Source organism: Budorcas taxicolor, chromosome 25 (assembly GCF_023091745.1).
Source record: "Budorcas taxicolor isolate Tak-1 chromosome 25, Takin1.1, whole genome shotgun sequence".
In the NCBI taxonomy this organism is placed as follows: Eukaryota; Metazoa; Chordata; class Mammalia; order Artiodactyla; family Bovidae; genus Budorcas; species Budorcas taxicolor.
This window is the reverse complement of record NC_068934.1, coordinates 45,964,966-45,985,326: the sequence shown is the minus strand read 5'-3', so window position 1 is coordinate 45,985,326 and position 20,361 is coordinate 45,964,966. Positions and strand designations below refer to the sequence as shown.

At 60.0% G+C, this 20,361-nt stretch overlaps 2 protein-coding genes across 3 annotated transcripts; both read left to right on the top strand.

Moving 5' to 3' along the window:
- Window positions 1-224: 224 nt before the first annotated feature.
- Window positions 225-9,555, top strand: CLCF1 (cardiotrophin like cytokine factor 1). Of its 2 annotated transcripts, none has more exons than XM_052662292.1 (3): window positions 225-281; window positions 6,253-6,419; window positions 8,240-9,555. In XM_052662292.1, the coding sequence occupies exons 1-3, from the start codon at window positions 266-268 to the stop codon at window positions 8,732-8,734; spliced, it is 678 nt and encodes a 225-aa protein (XP_052518252.1). In that variant the 5' UTR covers window positions 225-265; the 3' UTR covers window positions 8,735-9,555. The 2 variants fall into 2 exon arrangements, with proteins under 2 accessions (XP_052518252.1, XP_052518253.1); XM_052662293.1 differs by lacking the exon at window positions 225-281 and adding an exon at window positions 1,472-1,567.
- Window positions 9,556-18,129: 8,574 nt separating this feature from the next.
- On the top strand, window positions 18,130-19,871 carry POLD4 (DNA polymerase delta 4, accessory subunit). Its single transcript, XM_052662283.1, has 4 exons — window positions 18,130-18,419; window positions 18,633-18,722; window positions 18,935-19,046; window positions 19,408-19,871. Exons 1-4 carry the CDS (start codon window positions 18,323-18,325, stop codon window positions 19,430-19,432), a joined length of 324 nt encoding a protein of 107 aa, XP_052518243.1. The 5' UTR covers window positions 18,130-18,322; the 3' UTR covers window positions 19,433-19,871.
- Window positions 19,872-20,361: the final 490 nt, after the last annotated feature.

Below are 20,361 nucleotides of genomic sequence, written 5' to 3'. Positions count from 1 at the left end.
GCCCTCCCTTCCCTCCTCCCCCCTCCTCCCCCCACCCCGGGGAGGGCCGCTACAATTTGTGGTTACAGCTTTACACGTCAGAAAAAAAAAGTTTGCAGAATGTCCCACACCGAAAAAAAAAAAAAATCCGAAACCGAGCGAAAAAAACCTGCGAGTGGGCCTGGCGGATGGGATTATTAAAGCTTCGCCGGAGCCGCGGCTCGCCCTCCCACTCCGCCAGCCTCCGGGAGAGGAGCCGCGCCCGGCCCGCCCGGCCCCCAGCCCCATGGACCTCCGAGCAGGTAGGAGCCAGGCGTCCGAGGCCCCGGCCCCCGCCCCCGCCCGGGAGCCGCCAGATCCGGTTCCCGTCCTTCCCCCAGGGAGTCTCGAGCCGGGGCCAGGCCGGGGAGCCGGGCGCTGCCCCCGCCTGCGGGGCTCGGGCCGGGGCGGGGGGGGGGGGCACGGGCCGGGCGCCCTCGAGAGGGGCCGGGCGGGGACGCGGCATTCCTGGAGTCCGCTCGGCGGGGCCAGGAGGTGGCCGGAGCGCGGCGGGCAGCCCGGGCGACCCGCAGACCTGGGAGGCGGCCACCTGGAGCCCGGCGAGGCGGGGTCCCGGGACCCCGGAGGACCGAGCCCCGCGCCAAAGTCGGGAGAGCGAGTCCGAGGAGGGAGCGGGTCTGCGGGAGGAGACGGCGCGCGCGGAGAAGGAGGGGGCCGGGAGAGGAAGCGGGCGGGAGGGAGGGGGGCTCGGGGGAGCCCGAGGCCGGGCCGGCGGGAGGCGAGGGGAGGCCGACACCTCGGGCCGCGCCGCTCTCCCTCCCCGGCCCGCCGGGAGGGGAGGGCGGGAAGGAGGGCGGGCGAGAGGAGGGAGGAGGGCAGAGCCGCGCCGGGCTGGTCCGGGCCGGGCCGCGGGAGTCGCGGCTTCCTCGCTGCGCGCCGCGCGGCCGGAGCCCACCATGCTGCCCGTGGCGGGCGAGCCGGCGGCAGGTAGGGGCCGGGCGGCGGCCGCGAGCCCCCCGGGCCGGCCCGCAGTGGCCTGGGAGTGATTAGTGCGGGCGGGCTTGGCGGGGGGGCGCGGTGGCGGGCGCAGCCCGTCCGGACCGGGCAGCAAAGTCTGTCACCGGCAGGGGAGCGGCGGCGGCGGCCGCTCGGCCCCGGCGGCCCGCGGGAGGGCGGGCAGGGAGTGGACGGCGCGGAAAAGGGCAGCGGCCCGGCCGAGCCCGGAGCCCCGGCGCCCCCGGACCCCGCCCCCGCCCCCGCCGCCGGGAAGGGAGCGACCCGGCGGGAGCGGGCCGGGGGCGGGGCCCGGGGCGCCGGGGCCACACAGGGGGAAGGCGCCGCCGCCGCCGCCGCAGGGAGGGGGCCGGGGGCGAGAGGTCACCGCCGCGGGGGCAGGGCGGGCGAGCGGGCCGAGCCCCTCGGGGGAACCCCCAGGCCCCGGGCCTCGCCAGAGTCCCCTCATCCCGGTTCTCCCCACCTTCCTTCCCAGCGACTCCGCTCTGCGCTCCAGATGCCCTCCCCAGACTCCCACCTCCCAGAGGACGCGTCCCCGCTTCCTCCGGCGCCCGGCCCGGCCCGCCCCTCTGGGGTAGGAGGGGGCTGCCGCGAGGGGAGGGGCGGCTGGAGGTCCGGCTTGGCCGGGGCGGTCCGAGCCTCGGAGAGCGGCTGTGGGGCGCGGGGGGGGGGGGGGTGGTTCGGGGTGCACTGGACGCGCTCCTCGGTCGGGCGCTCTCTGACTCCTCCAGGCTGACACCTCTGTGCTTTCCCTGTCCCCACGGAGCCCTCCCCGGATGCGGGAGCACGTGTCTGCCCTTCCCGCGGGACACGGGGATACACCACCACCGCCCCCCCCCCCCAACAGAGCAGACCCGGTGCCCCCACTGGCTCAGACACCCTCGCTGCCCTGGAGCCAACCGGGGGGAAGAAACAGGCGCCAGGCAGAGGTGGCAGCGACTGTCCCGCAGCAGCCCTGAGAGGCCTCGCCTCCCAGCTGGTGTGATGTCTCCCCCTCCACCGGCAGAGCCGATCACGCTTTTGCACACCCCCTCGGCACTAGCTACTCTGTTAGTGACACTTCACATTCCTCCCCACAATCCCACCTGTCTATTCACACTCGGCTCCTGTATGCTTTCTGAGCCCCTCCCACACTCTCTGGATAACAACACCCTTTCAAGCACACCCACACAATTGCTGGACTATTTCCTTCATTTTGCGCTCCCTGCGCCCCCCGCCCCATGCCTGCTTTCTGCCCGGCTCCACCCAGGGTCCTCTTGTGGCACAACCCCGACCCTGGACTCCAAGGAAAGCCTGACTCCTGGTTGGGAATGGACTCCTCAAGGCTGGAAGGCGGGCTGCCCATCTGCTTCTTTCCCTGGGCCTCAGTTTCCTCTTGTATCATTTAGGCTGGAAGAGAAGGGCAGGGGGGGCGCTGCTGAAGAGGTCGGCAGAGCAGGAGTGCCACGTGGTTTGAAATTTAGCTGCACAGTGCAACCCCATCACACAAGCCCAGCCACTGGATGGGCTGGTGACAGAGAGGTCTCCTGACTTCTGGGCCCACCCGTTACCCACTCCTTAAGGCTCTTCTCAGTTGCCTGGGGGATAGGGAACCAAGGAGAGAATGATGGAAGGGAGAGAAGGAAGACAGGGAAGGTGCAACCAACCCAGAAGACCAGGAAAGCTGGGCTGTTCCTTTGGGCTCCCTGAGAAGGGGGTCTGAGGGGTGGCCCCTGGGGCCGTTCCCTGACTCTCCCGCCACCGTGGACCCAGCACGCCTTCAGTGGCTGCATTCCCGCGGTGCTCCCCCGCTGAGCCCTCCGAGGTCACCAGGGTGCTGGGCCTGGCCTGGCCTCCAGGCAGGGCCTTCGCTCTTCCTTGCACCCTCAGCTCAGCACCTCTGGGCAGTGCCTCCCAGCTCCTACCTGTCGGGCTGATGGCTCTGAGCCACCAGTCCAAGGTGCAGAGTCTCCTGGCTGACCGGTCCTCCCCACTGTGACTGCCCTGGCTCGTGTGCACTGCTGAGCCCCATATCTTTCCTGACTGAGGTCAGACTGGGGGAGACGGGCTGAGGGGGGCAGCTGCCTAGAGACACGCGTCCATGGGGTCTGCCTACCTACGCAGCCGTGTCGGGGTGGCCATGCGCGTGCGTGGGCTGAGTGTGTGTGTGTGTGTGTGTGTGTGTGTGTGTGTGTTCATGAGGGGGGCCTCGGTTCCCAGGGCCCAGGGATCTGGATGGAATTAGGGGCTGGCCGGGGCGGGGGCCAGGATGGGGGGTGGCAGGGGGCCCCCACAGCAGGAAATGTGAGCTGCTCTCATTAGCTCCTCACGTGCTCAGCCGGATTTATAAACACAGGGGAAGACGGGATGTAAACAATCAGTGGGCAGCAGCCAGAGGCAGAGTTGGGGCGGGGGCCGGGCTGGGGGCCAGGGCTGGGGGAGGGGGCCCAGGACACAGCCCCCCAGTGGCCGGCCCACCTGCACACCCTGCGCCTGCAGAGGAGGGGGAGTGTGAGGACTCCAGGGTGCCCCCAGCACTTGCCCTCCGCAGGCTCAGGCAGGCTGCGCCGAGTCCAGGGTCCGCGGCTGACCCACAGGTGTGCTCTGCCCGGACAGCTCTCAGTTTTGCTGCCTGAGAGGTGGGACATCTTGCCCAGAGCAGTGGCCATCCCGTCAGAGGAGAGCCCTTTGGCCTTCTGCTCCCCTGCTGCCTCTTCTCCCTCTGGATTTCTGAGGCTCCTTCCCTCTTGATCCCTCAGATCCTTCAGCTCTCTCCCCCCACCCTCCACCCCCCCAGCCTTCAATGACACAGTTACCTCAGAACTGAAATATTCCTGGAAACACCGGCCTTGTCTGGTTAATTTCATGAGCCGTTTTTCTGCCCAGATGACTTCGCTCTTGTTTTTCCAGAGGCTTCTCCCCGTGCTGTCCCTGTGTAGGGAGCCAGTCCTCCCCAGGGATGTCCCACAGGGCCCAGAGGGGGAGGGAAGAACAAGGCCCAGAACTGGGTTCCTGACCTCCCGCCCCCACCCTCTGTGCGCCAGGCAGCACCCAGTCCTAGAACTCTGGCTGGCAGGGCTGCCCAGAGCAGGGTGGGGTAAAGAGCCGAGCCTAGCTCCTAACTGCCGATTCTGCTGGGACCTTCGGCGTCATCACTAACTGCGAGAAGAGACCGGACTCAGTCCCAGAAGGGCTGCTCCCTGCTCAGCAGGTCTGCAACACCTGAAACTAACCCCTCACTGTGCCCATGGGATCCTGGGCACTCAGCCAGACAGCCAGGCTGAGGGCAGCAGAGAAGAAGGGCCTGGAGTTGTCTGGGATGTGAAGAACAGGGAATAGAAAGGGGGGCTTCCTTGGTGGTCCAGTGGTTAAGACTCAACGTGTGTACTGCAGGGGGCACGGGTTTGATCCCTGCTTGGGGAACTAAGATGCCCCCACATGCTGCTCACCGCAGCCAAAAAAAAGAGAGGGGTGGGGAGGAAAAAGAAGGGAACTCAGAGTCAGCAAGAGTTAGGGGTGGAAAGGAATGGATGAAGAGAGGACCATTTGGGAGGGAAGCCCCAGGCTACAGATGGAGAAGTGGAAAAGGGGAGCCTGTCTCCCCAGGCAGCAGCTATGGGTCTGACCCTGCCTTCTGTCCTGAAACACACATGGGTGGGGCACGCACGCACACACACACACATCCTCAAACAAGAGCCCTTCACTCAAGACAGCAGAATCCCTGAGACTAGAGGCACCCTGTTACCATGCCCCATCAGTGCAGCCAGCCAGTAAAGCATCTGAAACAGTCAGACCGACCAGTGGGCCACTGCAGAAGGTCGTACCTGAGCCCTGCCCTCCAGAGAGACCTTCCAGACTGCATGAATCCTAAACCCTCCAAGGCTGCAACCCTCTCTAAACCCCTGACCCAGCATATGACTAAGTCTAAACATACCTGATCTTAATTCTAACTCCACACTTACCAGAACTCTAAGTACAATCAACTTGTTAAACTCATATCCAACTTATTTTTATCAAAGCAACATATGTCATTGTAGAAAATTTGACAGGATATAATTTATAAAATAAGGAAACCACTCTCGACCTCACACCTCTCCAAGCTTAAAACCCAAACTAGCCCTACTCCGAGTGACACACCATGTATCGCCCCATCAGACAGCTACATCAACAGATGCACAAACTTCAGCCCCAGCCAACCCTCTGCCTGCCCAGACCTAACCACATCCCCCAGCTGGACTCAAACCTCAACCACACTCAGTCAGCCAGATCCCAATAAACTAACCTGAAACTTTGAAAGGAACCCAGACCTTAAACCTAATCTAGCCCAGTGCCAATTACAGCCTTAGTCTCTCCTAACCCTCATTGCCACTGCCAATCCCAAGGCCCACTGAATCCTGGTCTAGTGCTCTTGACCTTGAACCTCACCTAAAAGCTGGGAACATCATGTTTCCCAATGGTCGAGTCTTTCCTCACAGCTCTGACCCCTGGCCCCTGGTATCCTGCGGGGCCCAAACTCTCCAGCACCACCAGCGGACAAGCTGTCCCCAGCCTGTCTTCACGGCAGACTGATCCACCAGTCTCATTCAGGTCTAACTTGCCCCATCCAGTACCCTAGGAGGAGCATGGGGCAGATCTCACTGCAGCCAGCCTCTCAGAACGAACACATTTCCTTCAGTCTAACTCGATCCTACACTTTTCACGCACTGGAATCAAATCCCAGAATGTAGCCCCCGCCACCCACCCGAGCCAGGCCCTGGTGTCCACAGCTACACATTGCCTCTGACCCTGGTGGTCTGACCCTGCGTCCTGCTTCTGGCTCGATTCCCACTTGTGGCTGCCTCTCGCGCGTCCCTCTCAGGGCTGACTTCTCTCAACTTGAATCTCTGACACGTGCTGTTTCCCAACCCCTGGGCTCCCCCTAAGCTGCAGAGGGTGGGAGAGAAAGCCGAGGTACAGCTGGAACCTGGGAATACTGATTCTGATTCGCAGTCTCTCGGCCTGTCCCCCCACATACACACACACGCGGCGACTCTTAGCTGACACACAAATGCTCTCCAGTACCTCCTGGTAGACACACAGGCCAAGCCCTCGTTCTCAAACACAAATATGCCTCCAGGAACACACTCTCTCAGGCCAGGGAGCGCCCCTCCTCCACTCTGCCTGCTCCCATCTGGTGTCCCACCCTGGCCACGCTCCCACCCAAGGTGGGGAAAGACACCTGCCAGCTGCCTCCTGGGCCAGGCCAGGCCACCCTCACGCTCCTCGCTGCCCTGTCCACAGGGGATTCGTGGGGGATGCTCGCGTGCCTGTGCACCGTGCTCTGGCAGCTCCCTGCAGTGCCAGCCCTCAACCGCACGGGAGATCCGGGGCCCGGCCCCTCCATCCAGAAAACCTATGACCTCACCCGCTACCTGGAGCACCAGCTCCGCAGCTTGGCTGGGACCTATGTGAGTATCCAGGGCTGCTCAGGGGCTGGGAGCCGGGTGGAGAACGGGGGTGAGGGAAGAGAGAACACCAAGAGAGTGGGGGTCCTGGTGAATGACGGGGTGATGGGGAGGGGCTTGGGCTCTCAGGAGTCCTCCTGGCTGGCCCATCTCCTGCCCTCCCTCTTGGGGAAGGTGCCCCCTCCTCCCCATCCCTGGCCCCAGGTCTAGGCATGTGGGCAGGCCTCGCACCCGCCTTGGCCCATTGCCGCACTGGCTGCCAGCCCAGCCGCCCGCCTCCCCCTGAGGGCCAGGGAAGTCTCTTCTGTTTACACCGTGTTGTGGTGTCTCTCGCCCGGGTGGGGCTGGGTGGGGCTGGAGGGCCCCACCCCCCATGCCTGTGTTCCAGCTCGTCTCTGCCCCAGACCTGGGGCCCTGCTGCTCTGGACCCATGGGCCTCCCTTCTGTCTGCCTCTCCCATCCTAGCTGGGCCTCCTAAGGGGGACTTGGGGAGAGAAGGGGGCTGTAGGGAACCCCGGCCAGGAGGGGCAGGGGGTTCAGGGTGCGGATGGAAGCTATGCCATAAGGATCTGGGTGCGGTCTGGAGGTGCTCAGAGAGCCCAGGAGAGAAGGGAGGAGGGTCAGGGTTGCCGAGGACCATGGGGAACTGGCCCCTCTTCCCGTGTTCCTCCTCCACATCCCAGACCCTACTCTGGAGCCAGGGAAAGAAGGGGGAGGAGGGTGGCGGGGGAGCTGGCTCCAGCCCCAGGATACACCGAGGAAATTAGTTTGTCTCTGAGCTTGTCAGCGTGTGAACCTCCCCCTGGGCTTGCCTATCCCAGGCCTCGCCTCTTGCTTCTCCCTCTCTCTCCCAGCTGAGCGGGCTCCCTCGCCCTCTCCCTGGGCCCCAGGCCTCTCCCCTGAGGGTTGGCAAGGCTCTGTCCTGTCCCTAGACTGTCTTCACACCCTTCCTCCTGCCCAGCGCTTGAGATGGCCTGTTTCTGCCTCCAGCAGCCCTGCGCCTCTGAGCCCTTCTCTGGGGGCCTCAGTGAGGACCGTGTCCCCTGCCCTCCAGCGAGTGGCCCAGGCTCATCAGGGGCAGGCGTAGCTTGGGTGCCCCCCGGGCCCTCTGCCTTCCCACCCGCTCTCCTCTCTGCCTTCCCGTCCAGGAAACCTCTGCTTGACTCTGCTACCCGCCCCAGCTCCCGGCCCTTTTGCTTCCCCGGGCTTTCCCTGCCAAATCTCCTGAAGGAGTGGTCTACACCCTCCGCCTCCACTTCCTCTCCACCCACTCACTCCTTAACCCCTGCAATCTGGCTTCCAGGCCACGGGAACCGTTCTCTCTGAGGTTGTCAGGCACCTCGTTCTTGCCAAGCCCAACGGTGTTCCTGAGACTCACTCTCCTCGCTCTCTGTTTTGCAGCCCCACTGCTGAGCCCTGCTGCCTTCTCGAGCTCCTCTTCTTGGCTCTGCACTCTCCTGGTCCACCTTCACCTCTGTGGCCTGGCCTCCTGGGTCTTCAGGGCTCCTCTCCTGCTCTGCCCCGCCCCCGCGGGGCGCTCTCCCAAGGCTGGTGCTCTCAGCCGGTCAGCACGTCCTTCCTGAGTTTCTCCTGCGTGTTTTTCTCTTTCTGCACTTCTCCATAGGGGAGCTCATCGCCCTCGTTGCTTCAACTGTCACCTCCATGCCAATGACATCCCTGGAGAAACTTAGGGGAGGCCTAGCATGGAGATGGGGCCAGTGTCAGGGGACGCAGGAAATAGAAGCTTTGGGGGCGAGCATCTCCCAGCAGGCCAGCCGGCTCCTCCGCCCCCCTCCTTCCCCATCGTCCTCTCCTTTTCACAGCTGAACTACCTGGGCCCCCCTTTCAACGAGCCTGACTTCAACCCCCCTCGGCTGGGGGTGGAGACTCTGCCCAAGGCCACTGTCAACCTGGAGGTGTGGCGAAGCCTCAACGACAAACTGCGGCTGACCCAGAACTACGAGGCCTACAGCCACCTCCTGTGCTACCTGCGGGGTCTCAACCGCCAGGCCGCCACGGCTGAGCTGCGCCGCAGCCTGGCCCACTTCTGCACCAGCCTCCAGGGCCTGCTGGGCAGCATCGCGGGCGTCATGGCAGCTCTGGGCTACCCGCTGCCCCAGCCTCTGCCCGGGACTGAGCCCACCTGGGCCCCTGGCCCTGCCCACAGTGACTTCCTCCAGAAGATGGATGACTTCTGGCTGCTGAAGGAGCTGCAGACCTGGCTGTGGCGCTCAGCCAAGGACTTCAACCGACTCAAGAAGAAGATGCAGCCTCCGGCCACCGCGGTCACCCTGCACCTGGAGGCCCGTGGCTTCTGATCTCCGACCACCCTCTCCTTCCCCTGCTCCTTCCAGCCCTGCTCCCACTCTAGGAGGGAGAAACGTGTACACCAACACTTGTTGAGCCAGGAGACTGAAGCCGTGAGCCTCTAGCTTCCCTGTGCTTGGAGGAGGGTGTGATGCAATGAGGCCCATCCCCTCCTGGCCTCCCTAAGTCCTACGGGTCTGAGGAAGAGGTGCAATAGGCCCCATCCCATTTCCACAAGACGTCATGGTCAACGGCACCCAGAGTGGCTGCAGTCGGTGTGAGGCTCTTGCAGCTTCCTGCTTCCTGCCCACCACTTGCCAGCGCCCACCCAGCCCCTCGAGTGGCACTTCCAGAAAGCGTGCCTATAGGGCAGGGAAAGGGGGCACCATCACATGTGCCTTTCTGGGGTGAAACCCTTTGGCTGCCCTGCTCTCCTTAGATGGGTGTTGCTCCCCCACCCCTCAAACAACTCAATACATCCAGTTCAGGAAGCACACAGTGGCCAAGTCCAGACGGAAGAGATGGGATGAAAAACGGAAGAGCTGGGGTCTGCAGTGGAGGTAATACTGAAAGCAGAGGGGCAGGGACAGACTGGACCCAGGGGTCACCAAGGTGATCCGTGGCACAGGGTGTCATCCAGAAGGACATGGCCTTGAATTTTCTTGCCAGCTACAGGGTGCCTCCCTTCTGCCCTCTTTCCCAGGGTATCTGTGGGTTGCCCGGGCTGGGGAGGGCAACCATAGCCACAGCCACAGAATTTCCTGAAAGTTTACATTGCGGTAGCATTTCGGGGTATGGGGGCAGCTCCCCTAGGCCCTGCCCCCCAGCCCCACCCAACTCATGACTCTTTTAAGTTTGTTGTATTAATATTTATTTATTTGGAGATGTTATTTATTAGATGATATTTATTGCAGAATTTCTATTCTTGTATTAACAAATAAAATGCTTGCCCCAGAATGTCATCTCTTTGCTTGACCTTGCCCCACCCCTGGCTCTCATCCATGTTCTCCTGGCCTTTCTTCTGCCCACCCCCAGCCCTAGGCTCCCACACCTGCTGGTGGAGGGCCAGAAGCGCAAGAGTTAGCCAAGAGCCGGGGAAGAGGCTCTCTCCTATGTGTCCACCGGGAAGACGCTCTTGCCCCTCACCCACCCTCTCCTCTTACTGTTCAGTCCCTCAGTCGTCTGACTCTGTGACCCCATGGATTGCAGCACGCCAGCCTTCTCTGTCCTTCACTATCTCCCTGAGTTTGCTCAAGAGTCATGCCCATTGAGTCAGTGGACTCAACCATCTCATCCTCTTTTGCCCCCTTCTCCTTTTGCCTGCAGTCTTTCCCAGCATCAGGGTCTTTTCCAGTGAGTTAGTCCTTCCAATCAGGTGGCCAAAATACTGGAGCTTCAGCATCTGTCCTTCCAATGAGTTTTCAGGGTTGATTTCCTTTAGGATTGACTGGTTTGATCTCCTTGCTGTCCAAGAAGTCCTCCCAAATGTCTTCCCCTCTGTCGCTTCCCTTCCTTCTCCCAGCCTTTGCTAATCCACCTTACTCCTCTGGCTCACTTTAGTGGTCCCATAGGTCTGTCCCTGTGCAAAGCTGCCTGTCTGCCCTCTGGCTCTCTTTTCAAGCCCCTCAGCTTCCCCAGGACCCCCACCTGGGGCTGCCTGTCTGAGCCCCCAGCAGTAACCCTCACCTTCTAGACACTTTCCATCTCCCAGGGAGCGCGACAGACTGAGGCCAAGTCACAAGCTTCAGCTGTGATTCTTTGCTCTTCCACATAAAATTAATAGAGGAGAGAGAAGAACTCACACTGCAATGCAAGCAAATAAGACAGAGGCTGTTCAGGGATGTTGTTGTTTAGTCGCTCAGTCATGTCTGGTTCTTTGCAACTCCTTGGGCCCACCATGCTCCTCTCTCCATGGGATTTTTCAGGCAAGAATACTGGAGAGGGTTGCCACTACCTTCTCCAGGGATCTTCCTGACTCAGGGATCGAAGCCTCGTCATCTGCTTGGCAGCCAGATTCTTTACCGCTGAGCCACCTGGGAAACCCCAATCAAGGATGACCTAAGCTCAAATTCCAGGTCCATAACCTACCTGCTGTGTGACCTTGGACGAATGATTTAAAGCTCTCTATTGTCCAGTTTCCCCATCTGTAAAATGGGTAAAATTAACACCCTTATAAGAATGTTGGAAGGGATAAGAGACACAGTGATAGTAAGATGCTTGGCTGAGGCACCAAGGATCCATAATGACAGATGACTGATGTCAGCATATCAAGATGCTCTGGTGAAGAGCTGCTGGGTGGATCAATGCGCTAATTGTTCCCAGGTAATATGGGGATATTTTACCAGGGCCTCTTGCAGACAGTGCCCTAAGTGAAGGGAGTAACAAATGAGGGTGATGTCAACCAGTTGACAGATATTTTAAAGACCTAATTACCTGCCCATCACTGTGCTCACTGGTGTAGGAGAGCCAAAAGAAGGCCAGGACCTGACCTGGGTGCTGCCTTTACAGAGCCCAAAGTCTCTCTGGGAAGAAACTGGGCTCCTGAACTGATAAGAAACAAAAGCACAAAAGCCTGCTCTTGCCGACAGACCCTGGGAGGCGGTGACAAGTACAGCGTCACCGGAAGTGGGAGATCTGGGCATATAGGTGCAGGAGCCGGTGAACCTGCTTGCGGGTGGGGCGAGCTGGGCTCTGTCAAAGGCCCCTGAGTCACCTGACCCAAGTGGGGAGAACACACCCACCCTGAGGGGTCCAGGCGTGGCCAGGGACATCTGCAGTTCCCACCACCCGCCAGCCTAAGGAAATAGAAAGAAAAGGGCATCTGGGCTGCCTCCATGTAGTGGTTGTTCTGTGAGGCACCAGGCAAGGGGCTAAACAGGATGCAGGCTGAAGGAAGGTACTTCCCGCCTACTGTGTGCTTCCTGGGGGCAGATTCTGAGTCTTCCCCATTTTCCTCTCCAGCACACAGCTCAGGCTCAAGCTCAAGCCCAAAGAAGGTGTTCAATTGGCGTGTGGAATGAAACGATCCAGGAAAAAGCGACCAGCCCCCGCCCCATCCCCACCCCCTGCCAAATGCTAGAATCCAAGGCAGAATTTGATTAAGTGCAGAAAGGAGCAGGCGAAATACTATCTGAAGGAAGGAGTGATGGCATCCAGGCGCGCGAGGGCCCTGCTGGTCTGCAAGCTCCACTGGGGAGCAAGTGGCGTCTGCAATCCCCGCTGCTGTATGCCCAGCACCCAGGACACAGTGGGCGCTCCTGAGGGGGATTTGACACCGTTCCTGGAGGGTGGGCAGGACCAGGGCTGGTTGTGTCCACCTCCTTTTTAACCAGGTAGCATCCTGAGGGCAGGCTCCACCGTGTACTCATTGTTGCATCCTTGAAGCATTTCCCCACAATGATAAAGCACTCGGTGATCTGATTTGAAGAGCGTAGAGACAACAGTATGTGAAAAGCCAAGGGAAGAGCATTTCAAAGAGGCAGCCCCAGGAGACTGGAGAGGAGAAGGGGGGAGAAACTGCACTGGCTTTGGTCACCACGGAGTCATAGGCCACCTTTGCAAGGGCAGTTGAGAGACACTGAATTGTGAGATTAAAGAAGGAGGTGGTAAGAAGGAAGGTAGAAGAATAAACCTATTCCCTCCGGAGTTTACTGGCAAAGGGAATCTCTAGAGCGAGCAGCAGGATCACGGGAGGGGTTTTGCTTGGGTGGTTTGCTGTGGGTGTTTTTACCTGCAGGAGGTCAGAACACGGTGTTGCTGTGTGAGGGGTGGCAGGGGAGAAGGACTGAGAGGTTTGGGGGATGGAATCAGGGACAGGCAGAGGAGAATCAAAGGGACTGCTGGGGCACCAGTGACATCAGCAAACACTTCTCTGCTGTGGACTCATCAGCAGGATTGTGACATTCTCTGACATTTCCTAGCGAGCCAGGGTGGCCAGAGTGGGTGGACAGAGTGAAGAGAGGCTATTTCCCAAGGTTGAGAACCGGCAAGGCAGGGATGGCAGAGAATCAAGGGGTGAGAGGCTCTAGAGGGCTAGAGAGTGCATATTGAGTGGCTATGAGCTGTTGTGTGCAGGGGTGTTGGGCGGGGAGCAGAGGGAAATGGCGGGGGGCGGGGCCAGGCAGTGGACACAGAGGAGAACCCAGCCGGAAAGGTCATTTTCCGCCAAACAGTTCCTTACTATGACATCAGTGCTGAGTCTTTCTTTGGGGTTTGGCCCCGTGGACCATGGGGCAAGCAGCTCCTGACAAACCACAGCTCATCAGGCTTTTCTGTGAATGGGTTTGTCATGGGTTCTCCATCCATAGATGCTTCAGGAGAGATGAGTTTTCACTGGTTATCTTCATTAGTTAGTGTCTTTGGTTATCTCATGTTCCACCTCTTAAGTATGATCTTATAGCCAGAGGGGGAAACAGTGGAAACAGCGACAGACTTTATTTTCTTGGGCTCCAAAATCACTGCAGATGGTGACTGCAGCCATGAAATTAAAAGACACTTGCTCCTTGGAAGAAAAGTTATGACCAACCTAAACAGCATATTAAAAACTAGAGATATTACTTTGCCAACAAAGGTCCATCTAGTCAAAGCTATGGTTTTTCCGGTAATCAGGTATGGATGTGAGAGTTGGACCATAAAGAAAGCTGAGCGCAGAAGAATTAATGCTTTTGAACTGTGGTGTTGGAGAAGACTCTTGAGAGTCCCTTGGACTGCAAGGAGATCCAACCAGTCCATCCTAAAGGAAATCAGTCCTGAATATTCATTGGAAGGACTGATGCTGAAGCTGAAACTCCAATACTTTGGCCACCTGATGTGAACAACTAACTCACTGGAGAAGACCCTGATGCTGGGAAAGATTGAAGGCAGGAGGAGAAGGGGAAGACAGAGGATGAGATGGGTGGATGGCATCACCGACTCAATGGACATGAGTTTGAGTAAACTCCAGGAGTTGGTGATGGACAGGGAGGCCTGGTATGCTGCAGTCCAGGGGGTCGCAAAAAGTCGGACATGACTAAGCAACTGAGCTGAACTGATAGCCAGAGGCCCAGGGAGGCAGAGGTCAATTTAAGAATCTGAAACACAGAGCCCTGCAGTCACCACGGCTGGGGGCTGTGGGGGAAGGGCATTACCTCTGGACCTCCTTCTGTCCTCAGGAAGGCTAGGGAGGGTGGGAGGGAAGGAGAGAAGGTCCTCCTCCCTGTCACCCCCCCCCCGCTTCCGACCCCACCAACATCGCATGAAGAAGAAATCTCACCCCCGTGTTGTGATGCCTACCAGATGGAGAACTGTGAGTTGGGTGAGGCAACGTTCGGGGTGGGGGGGTGGGGGGGCGGGTACAGTAGACTCTCCTGGGAGGCGGCAGGACGGCAGTCATGCTTTGCCAGCTTCCTGCTTTTGCAAAGACTGACCCATATCTAGGACTTCGGTCCCCCCTTGGTGTGTGGGGAGATTCATTCAAGCACTTGCTCTCACACAAACACATATTCTTCACCCACTTGCCACAGTGGAGAGGGCCAAGGGAGGCCCTTGTTCCTCTTAACCTAGAGGGCAAGGGTGATGATCCAGGCCTGGTTGAGCACTCTGACGGGGGGCTCCCTCTCAGCTCCCCCTTATTCTCTGGAGCCACAACTGTCCCTGCCTTTGTCCCTTCAAGTCTTGAGCTCCCTGACTCAGCCTGTTTCCCCAGTTTCCCAGCAGTGGACAAAGCCCTCATCAGTGGGGTGGGGGTGAGGGTGGGGGCAGTGAGGGAGTCACTGTGAGCTTTAGAACCAGAGCTGCAGCCCTCTCCCCAGCCTTCAGTGTGTCTCAGCCTTCCTAGTTCAGAGGCCACCTCTAGGCCCCTCCCCACCTGGCCCTCATCTCCACAAGGCCAGGCCGATGCGGTGGATGTGAAGGAGGACCCTCCTCCCAGCTGGACAAAGTCTGACACCTGGTGGCCAAGGTGAGGAATGGCCAGAAGGGCCCCTTTTCAAAGTTCCCTAGGACTTCTTTAGAGCCGGGAAGGCCAAGGTGAAATGGGAGGTGATGGGAGGGAGGTTTGGATGGGGTAGTGGAGACAGGGCAGAAGAGACACCCAGTGGCAGAAACCCAGACCCAGGGGAACTTCTGCCTTCCCCCAGGCTCCTGAAGCCCACGAGGCCAGGGAAGCTGGAGCAGGAGGAAGGTCGATGTCTGAGGGGGTCAGCAGGGACCAGGAGGAGCTGCCTGAAAGAATTCTGGCCCCACAGGGTGGGAAATGGGGCTCAGGGGTGTGAGTCTGGTGCCGAGAATCTCCAGCTCAGGGTGGGTGGCAGGGCCTGAGGGCCTGAGGAAGGGGGATGTTGGGGAGGGAAGGAGAGTGGCTGCGCCCCACCACCTGCTGGGCCCCAGGCAGCTGCTCCCCTCTCTCCACCTGCCCCCTCCTCTGAGCTCTGACGGGCCCTCCCCACAGGCCCCACTGTTGGGGGGGAGGGAAGGGGTTCTTAGGGTGCATGTGCAGTGCTGAGGCACCCCCCCCCCCCCCCAACCCTGCCGCATTGTCTGAGCTAAGCCAGGCCTAATCCCCCTTCCCCTCGGAGCAGTCAATGGCAGGCCTCAGCCCTCAGGAAGGTGGTGGGATCCTATTCCAAGTCTTTTCTCTCTTTTTCTCTTTGGTTCCCCCAAGATTTTGGACTTGGCTGTGAGGCAAGAGCCTTGAGTGTTCCAAGGTCATTCCTGCTAGTGTCATCACCAGCCTCTCGGGATCAGGGCTGACAAGGAACCTACATCTGGGTCTCAGGAAAATCCCTGAAAGAGAGAAAGTTTAGCCCCCAAGCCAGACCTCTGGCCTGGCCTTCCAGCCTGAAGCCTGAACCACGACAGGCCCCAGGACAGCGGTTTTGGGGCTAGGCCAGGAGGTTGCCTGAGTAGGGATAGGGGTTCCAGGAAGGAAGAGCAAAAGAGGCAGACAGGGTTGGAGAGCAAAGAAGGAAAACACCTGAGGACGGGCAGGCAGATGTCTAGCCTAGGTGCCAGCACAGCTTAGGAATCCAGATGCCAAGTTGGGCAAAGATGCCAACTGGACAGGGATGGCCCCCAAACCCCTGATGCCAACTCCTTCAGGCCCTGGGGCTTGAGCCGACCTCTGTGTGACTAGGAGAGGGGGCCATGCTGCCTGCGGAGAGTTTGCTCAACTCCAGGCCAGAAAGCCCATCCTAGGGTGCTGGCACTTGAACTGAGAACCTGGACTAGGAGAAGCCAAAGGCCGAGGGAGACATCTTCCAGGCTGAGCAGGGCAGGCTAGCAGGGCCTGGACCAGGCAGGGCTGGGGGCAGCTGGCAGGGATTGCCCAGACAGTGCCCATAGAGCCAGCCAGGGTGCCAGAGAGGAGAGGGACTAGCTCAGGCAGCGGTAGGAGCCACGGTGGCCGCCCAGCCGCATACCCCATTTCACGCTCCCTGGGCGGTGGCAGGGCCCCACGGCTATCAGCTTTCAGGGGTGGGAGGGACCAGGAATGAGGAGGGGTCTGCCCCACCCATGGCTCCCTACTCCCTTAGGGCTTTGTGGGCTCAGAAGCTGGGTGCCACACACCTCCGGACACGCCCTCTTGGAAGGGGTGGTCAGACCCACAGAGCCTGAGCACCATCCCTCCCTGGAGTACTCCCTGCCTGACTGGACCCAACACCGAAGCCCTTCCCATGCCTGGTGGAGAGGGCCTCCCTGTCTTCCTCCCTGTCACAGCAGGGCCCCTGTCTCCCTCCCTGTGGGCCCCACTTAGTCCAGGAGGCAGATGGGGGGATTAGACTTGGCCCAGCCCAAACAATAAAGCAGGGAAGGGCCCTCCAGCTCCGTGCAGTGCACCCAGGAGCTCTCACTCCTCCACTCCGCTCTCCTCCAGGAAGGGATGGGGAGAGCCAGGCGGGAGGAGGCCCCTGCAGACACGGCCTGTTCCTGCTCCTGCGCCTCCTCTTTGGTGGTCTTTCTCCAGAGCATTCTCCTCCCTTGTGCCCACACTCCTCCTGAAACAGGGCGCCCAGACCCCAGAGCAGTGGGAGAGGGGGAAGTAGAAGCCCCTGAGCAGGCCCTTGTGCCCTGGGAGAAAGAACCGGATGGGATCTGTAGAGGGCGATTAGCACTGGGCCGGGCCCTGCAATGATTCCCAGACTCCCACTGGCCAGCACTTTTGCCTGCTGCCAGGAAGTTGGTGAGGAGGAGGCGGGTACAGGGGTGAGTCAGTGATGACAGGAGCCCAAGGGACAAAGGTCATGGGTGGAGAATTGAGAGACACTGTTTACAGCAGCCCACCTTCTCCAGGAGGACTTCCAGTGCTAAGCCAGCCTCACAGTACAACTCGTTTCTGACCCTGTCGTCCTCTTCTAGTTTGTTAGGAATTTTATCCTTGCACTGCCATTTGAGTGTCTGTCTGCTTGCCTATTGGCCTGTGAGCTCCTGGGGGACACAGAGGGACGATGGTTTCACCAGGGCCCCACCATGCCTGACTTCCTACTTCCTGTTATTTTATTTTGGCTGCGCTGGTATGCTTGGGGGATCTTAATTCCCAGAACAGGGATCGAATCCGTTCACCCTGCAGTGTAAGCGCTGGGTCCTAATCACTGGACTGCCAAGGAAATCAGTACTTCCTACTTTCAAGAACCATTTCTGTCTATTTTAGTTGAGAGAGTATGTGGGAAAGTGCTCAGGACAGAACTTGGCACACCGTGTAAGTGTCAGGTTTACTGTCGGTATTTTCTACTCATACTCTCACATTGGGACAGATTTTACTGACGAAAGACTAGGGGTCCAACACACTCTGGCCTCCTGCACCGTGTGGAATCTTCCTGAACAGAGGGCAGGGCCAGGCTGTGGGACCCCGGGGCAGTGGAAGAGGCAAGCACTCGCCTGGACTGAGTGGGCAATATCTCTGGGCGCAGACTGTGAGAAAGGAGCTTTCAGAACCCCTGGGCTTCTCCAGCCAGCCAGGTCTCCTGGGGCCGGTGGGGGCGGGGTGGGAGCAGGGAAGGGGTATGGATTAACCGAAACTCTCTCTGGACCTCCAGACCTGCCCCCACAACGCTCTTCGGGCCAAGGGGCGGGAGTGGAAGTCTCCGGCTGGGCTCTGGGGAGTTACAGCCGGCTACGGGGATTAGTGAGGCTGAAAAGAACATTTGCCTAGGAAGGGAAAACGGGAAGTGAGAGGCCAAGGATAACGCTCTGTAAGTCCCCCGAGACCCACTGCAGACCAGTGTGGGGTGGCCGGAGGAGGTGGTGCCGTCTGGGGCATCTTGACAGGTCCCCCACTCAGCCTCACCCCCCTCCCCCAGAGCACAGCTGCATCAACTGCCCCGCCCCTGCCTGCACCCCCTGCCATTGGCTGGGACCAGGCCCCGCCCCGCACAGGCAGCCTCTCATTGGCTTAGGTCTGCTGTTTGCATGCTTGCGGGGGTGGGGGAGACGCGTCATTCCCTGGAACCCTCCGACTTCCTTGCTGTTTGTCTGGGTCGTCCGTCTGCCCATCGCTGGCCCCAGGCTCGCTCTCTGGCCCCAGCCCTCTCTCGCTCTCTCTCAGCAGCTGTCTCTCTCGTGCCCGCTGGCCTGCTTCTCTTTCCCGGCAGTGGCCTCCTCCTCTGCCTGCCTGGGTGGCCGCCATGGGCCGGAAACGGCTCATCACTGACTCCTACCCTGTAGTGAAGAGGAGGGAGGGCTCCGCTGGGCACAGCAAGGGGGAGCTGGCACCAGAGCTAGGTCTCTGAGATGTGGGAGGGCGGGAAGAGTGGACGTGAGGGACATGAAAGGACATGGGCAGTGGAAGGGGAAGTGGAGTATGTCCTCTACTTCCGACAGCAGTGGATAACAGAGGCAGAGGGGTGGTGAGAGCTGGGGAACAGTGGGGTCAGTTGTGAGGCAAGGGGCAGGGCACAGGCCTGGGCAGGCCTGAGGAACAGCATATCATTGCAGGGGAAGAGCCCCTAACCCTGAGCGTGGATGAAGCGGAACTGGAGCTGCTGAGGCAGTTTGACCTGGCCTGGCAGTATGGGCCCTGCACAGGTGAGAGCCCCTCAGGCCCGAGAGCACATCCAGGAGCCAGTCCTGCCACCCACACGTCTCCCAAGCAACCCCAGCCCCTGCCTGACCCTCTGGACACCGTCTTCTGAGACGGGGACGCGTGCAGGTCCTGACACACCCCTCCAAACATACTCTCTAGCCTGGACTTTCCCCTGCCCTCTCGAGGCCTCACTGTCTCCTTTCCACTCCTGCAGGGATCACACGGTTGCAGCGCTGGCATCGGGCAGAGCAGATGGGCTTGAAGCCTCCCCCAGAAGTGCGTCAGGTGCTGCAGAGCCACCCCGGGGATCCCCGCTTCCAGTGCAGGTCAGAGACAAGCCAGGGAGAGCTCTGGGGGGTGGGGCAGGGACTTCAGGTACCACCAGCCTGCTGGCCCAGGATGGGGGCTGTCCTGACCTTCGGGAGAAGTAGGTGCAGCCTTGGGGATTGTCACTGGGCAGGCAAGAAGGTTCTACAAGGTGCTGAGCTCAGGAGGCAGAAGCTTGCCTTCGTAATTCTTATCTCTGAGCTAACGGTGGAGAAAGAGTACACCTGGAGCCCAAGGGACTATTTCATGCTCAAAGGTTGGCCAAGGGCTTTAGGCCATGGCCGAGAGCTGGGGCTGGTGAGAGCAAGTGGAGAGACTTCACTGATTCAGGTTTCCCTCCATCCCGACCCCCCTGCACAGCCTCTGGCATTTCTATCCCCTCTGACGCACCGCCGAAGACCTCCTGCCTGCTACTTGAGAACCGGACACAAGTGAGAGCCAGTTGCTGCCCCGCGGCTCAGCCCTGCTGTGGAGAACATTTGGCAGGAAAGAGGCTCGCAGGGAAGGAAAGAGGCTGAATCTGGAGGTCTAACCAGCCGGGTTCCAGGGCCCCCTCTGAGAACCGACACAGAGGAAGCCAGGTGCCCCCTACAGGGAGAGTGCTCTCTGGGAGGGCCTGGCCGTGACCCTTCTGAAGCCTGCCACACCCCTGTCCTGGACCCCGTGGTCCCTGGCAGCAGCTTTGGGCAGAAACAGACTCCGGCAGAAGGCCGATGACCTCAGAGGCCAAGATGCACCCACTCCTCAGGCTGGGAACCCAAGGGCAGAAGGGCTGAGCTCACAGGGCAAGGGGTTCACTAGTGCTTATCAATAAAGAACTCTGAGCCTGGAGACCTGACCAGTCTCTTTATGTGGGCCTGCCTGGGCTGTTGATAGGTGGCTGAGAACCAGCACCATGCTTTCCTGCAAGGTGTTTGTGTCTCTTCCACTCCTAACCCTAGACCGGGGAGGAAGGAGAGACACCTTCAAAAAAAAACAACGGTCAGTCCTCACAAGCGCTGGGCAACCTCTGGCGCCCCCTGGTGGTGCACAGGAAAACGACTCTAGCCACCTTCCCCGACCAGCCAGGAAAAAACCACTGAACCCATCACCTAGCCTGCCCAGTGCTGCCCAACTCACAAAAATGGGTCCTTTGTCAGAGAAGGACCCATGGGCCCACTTATAAGGTCCAGACAGACATCACAATCCCAGAAAGCACCTCCACTTGCCACTGGGGGCCACCTGGCTCCAAAGCAGGGTTGGGGGAGAGTTTCAACCCACAGGACCTGCTCAGAGATGGCCATCATCTGAGGAGCTTCGGTAGGGAACTGACAG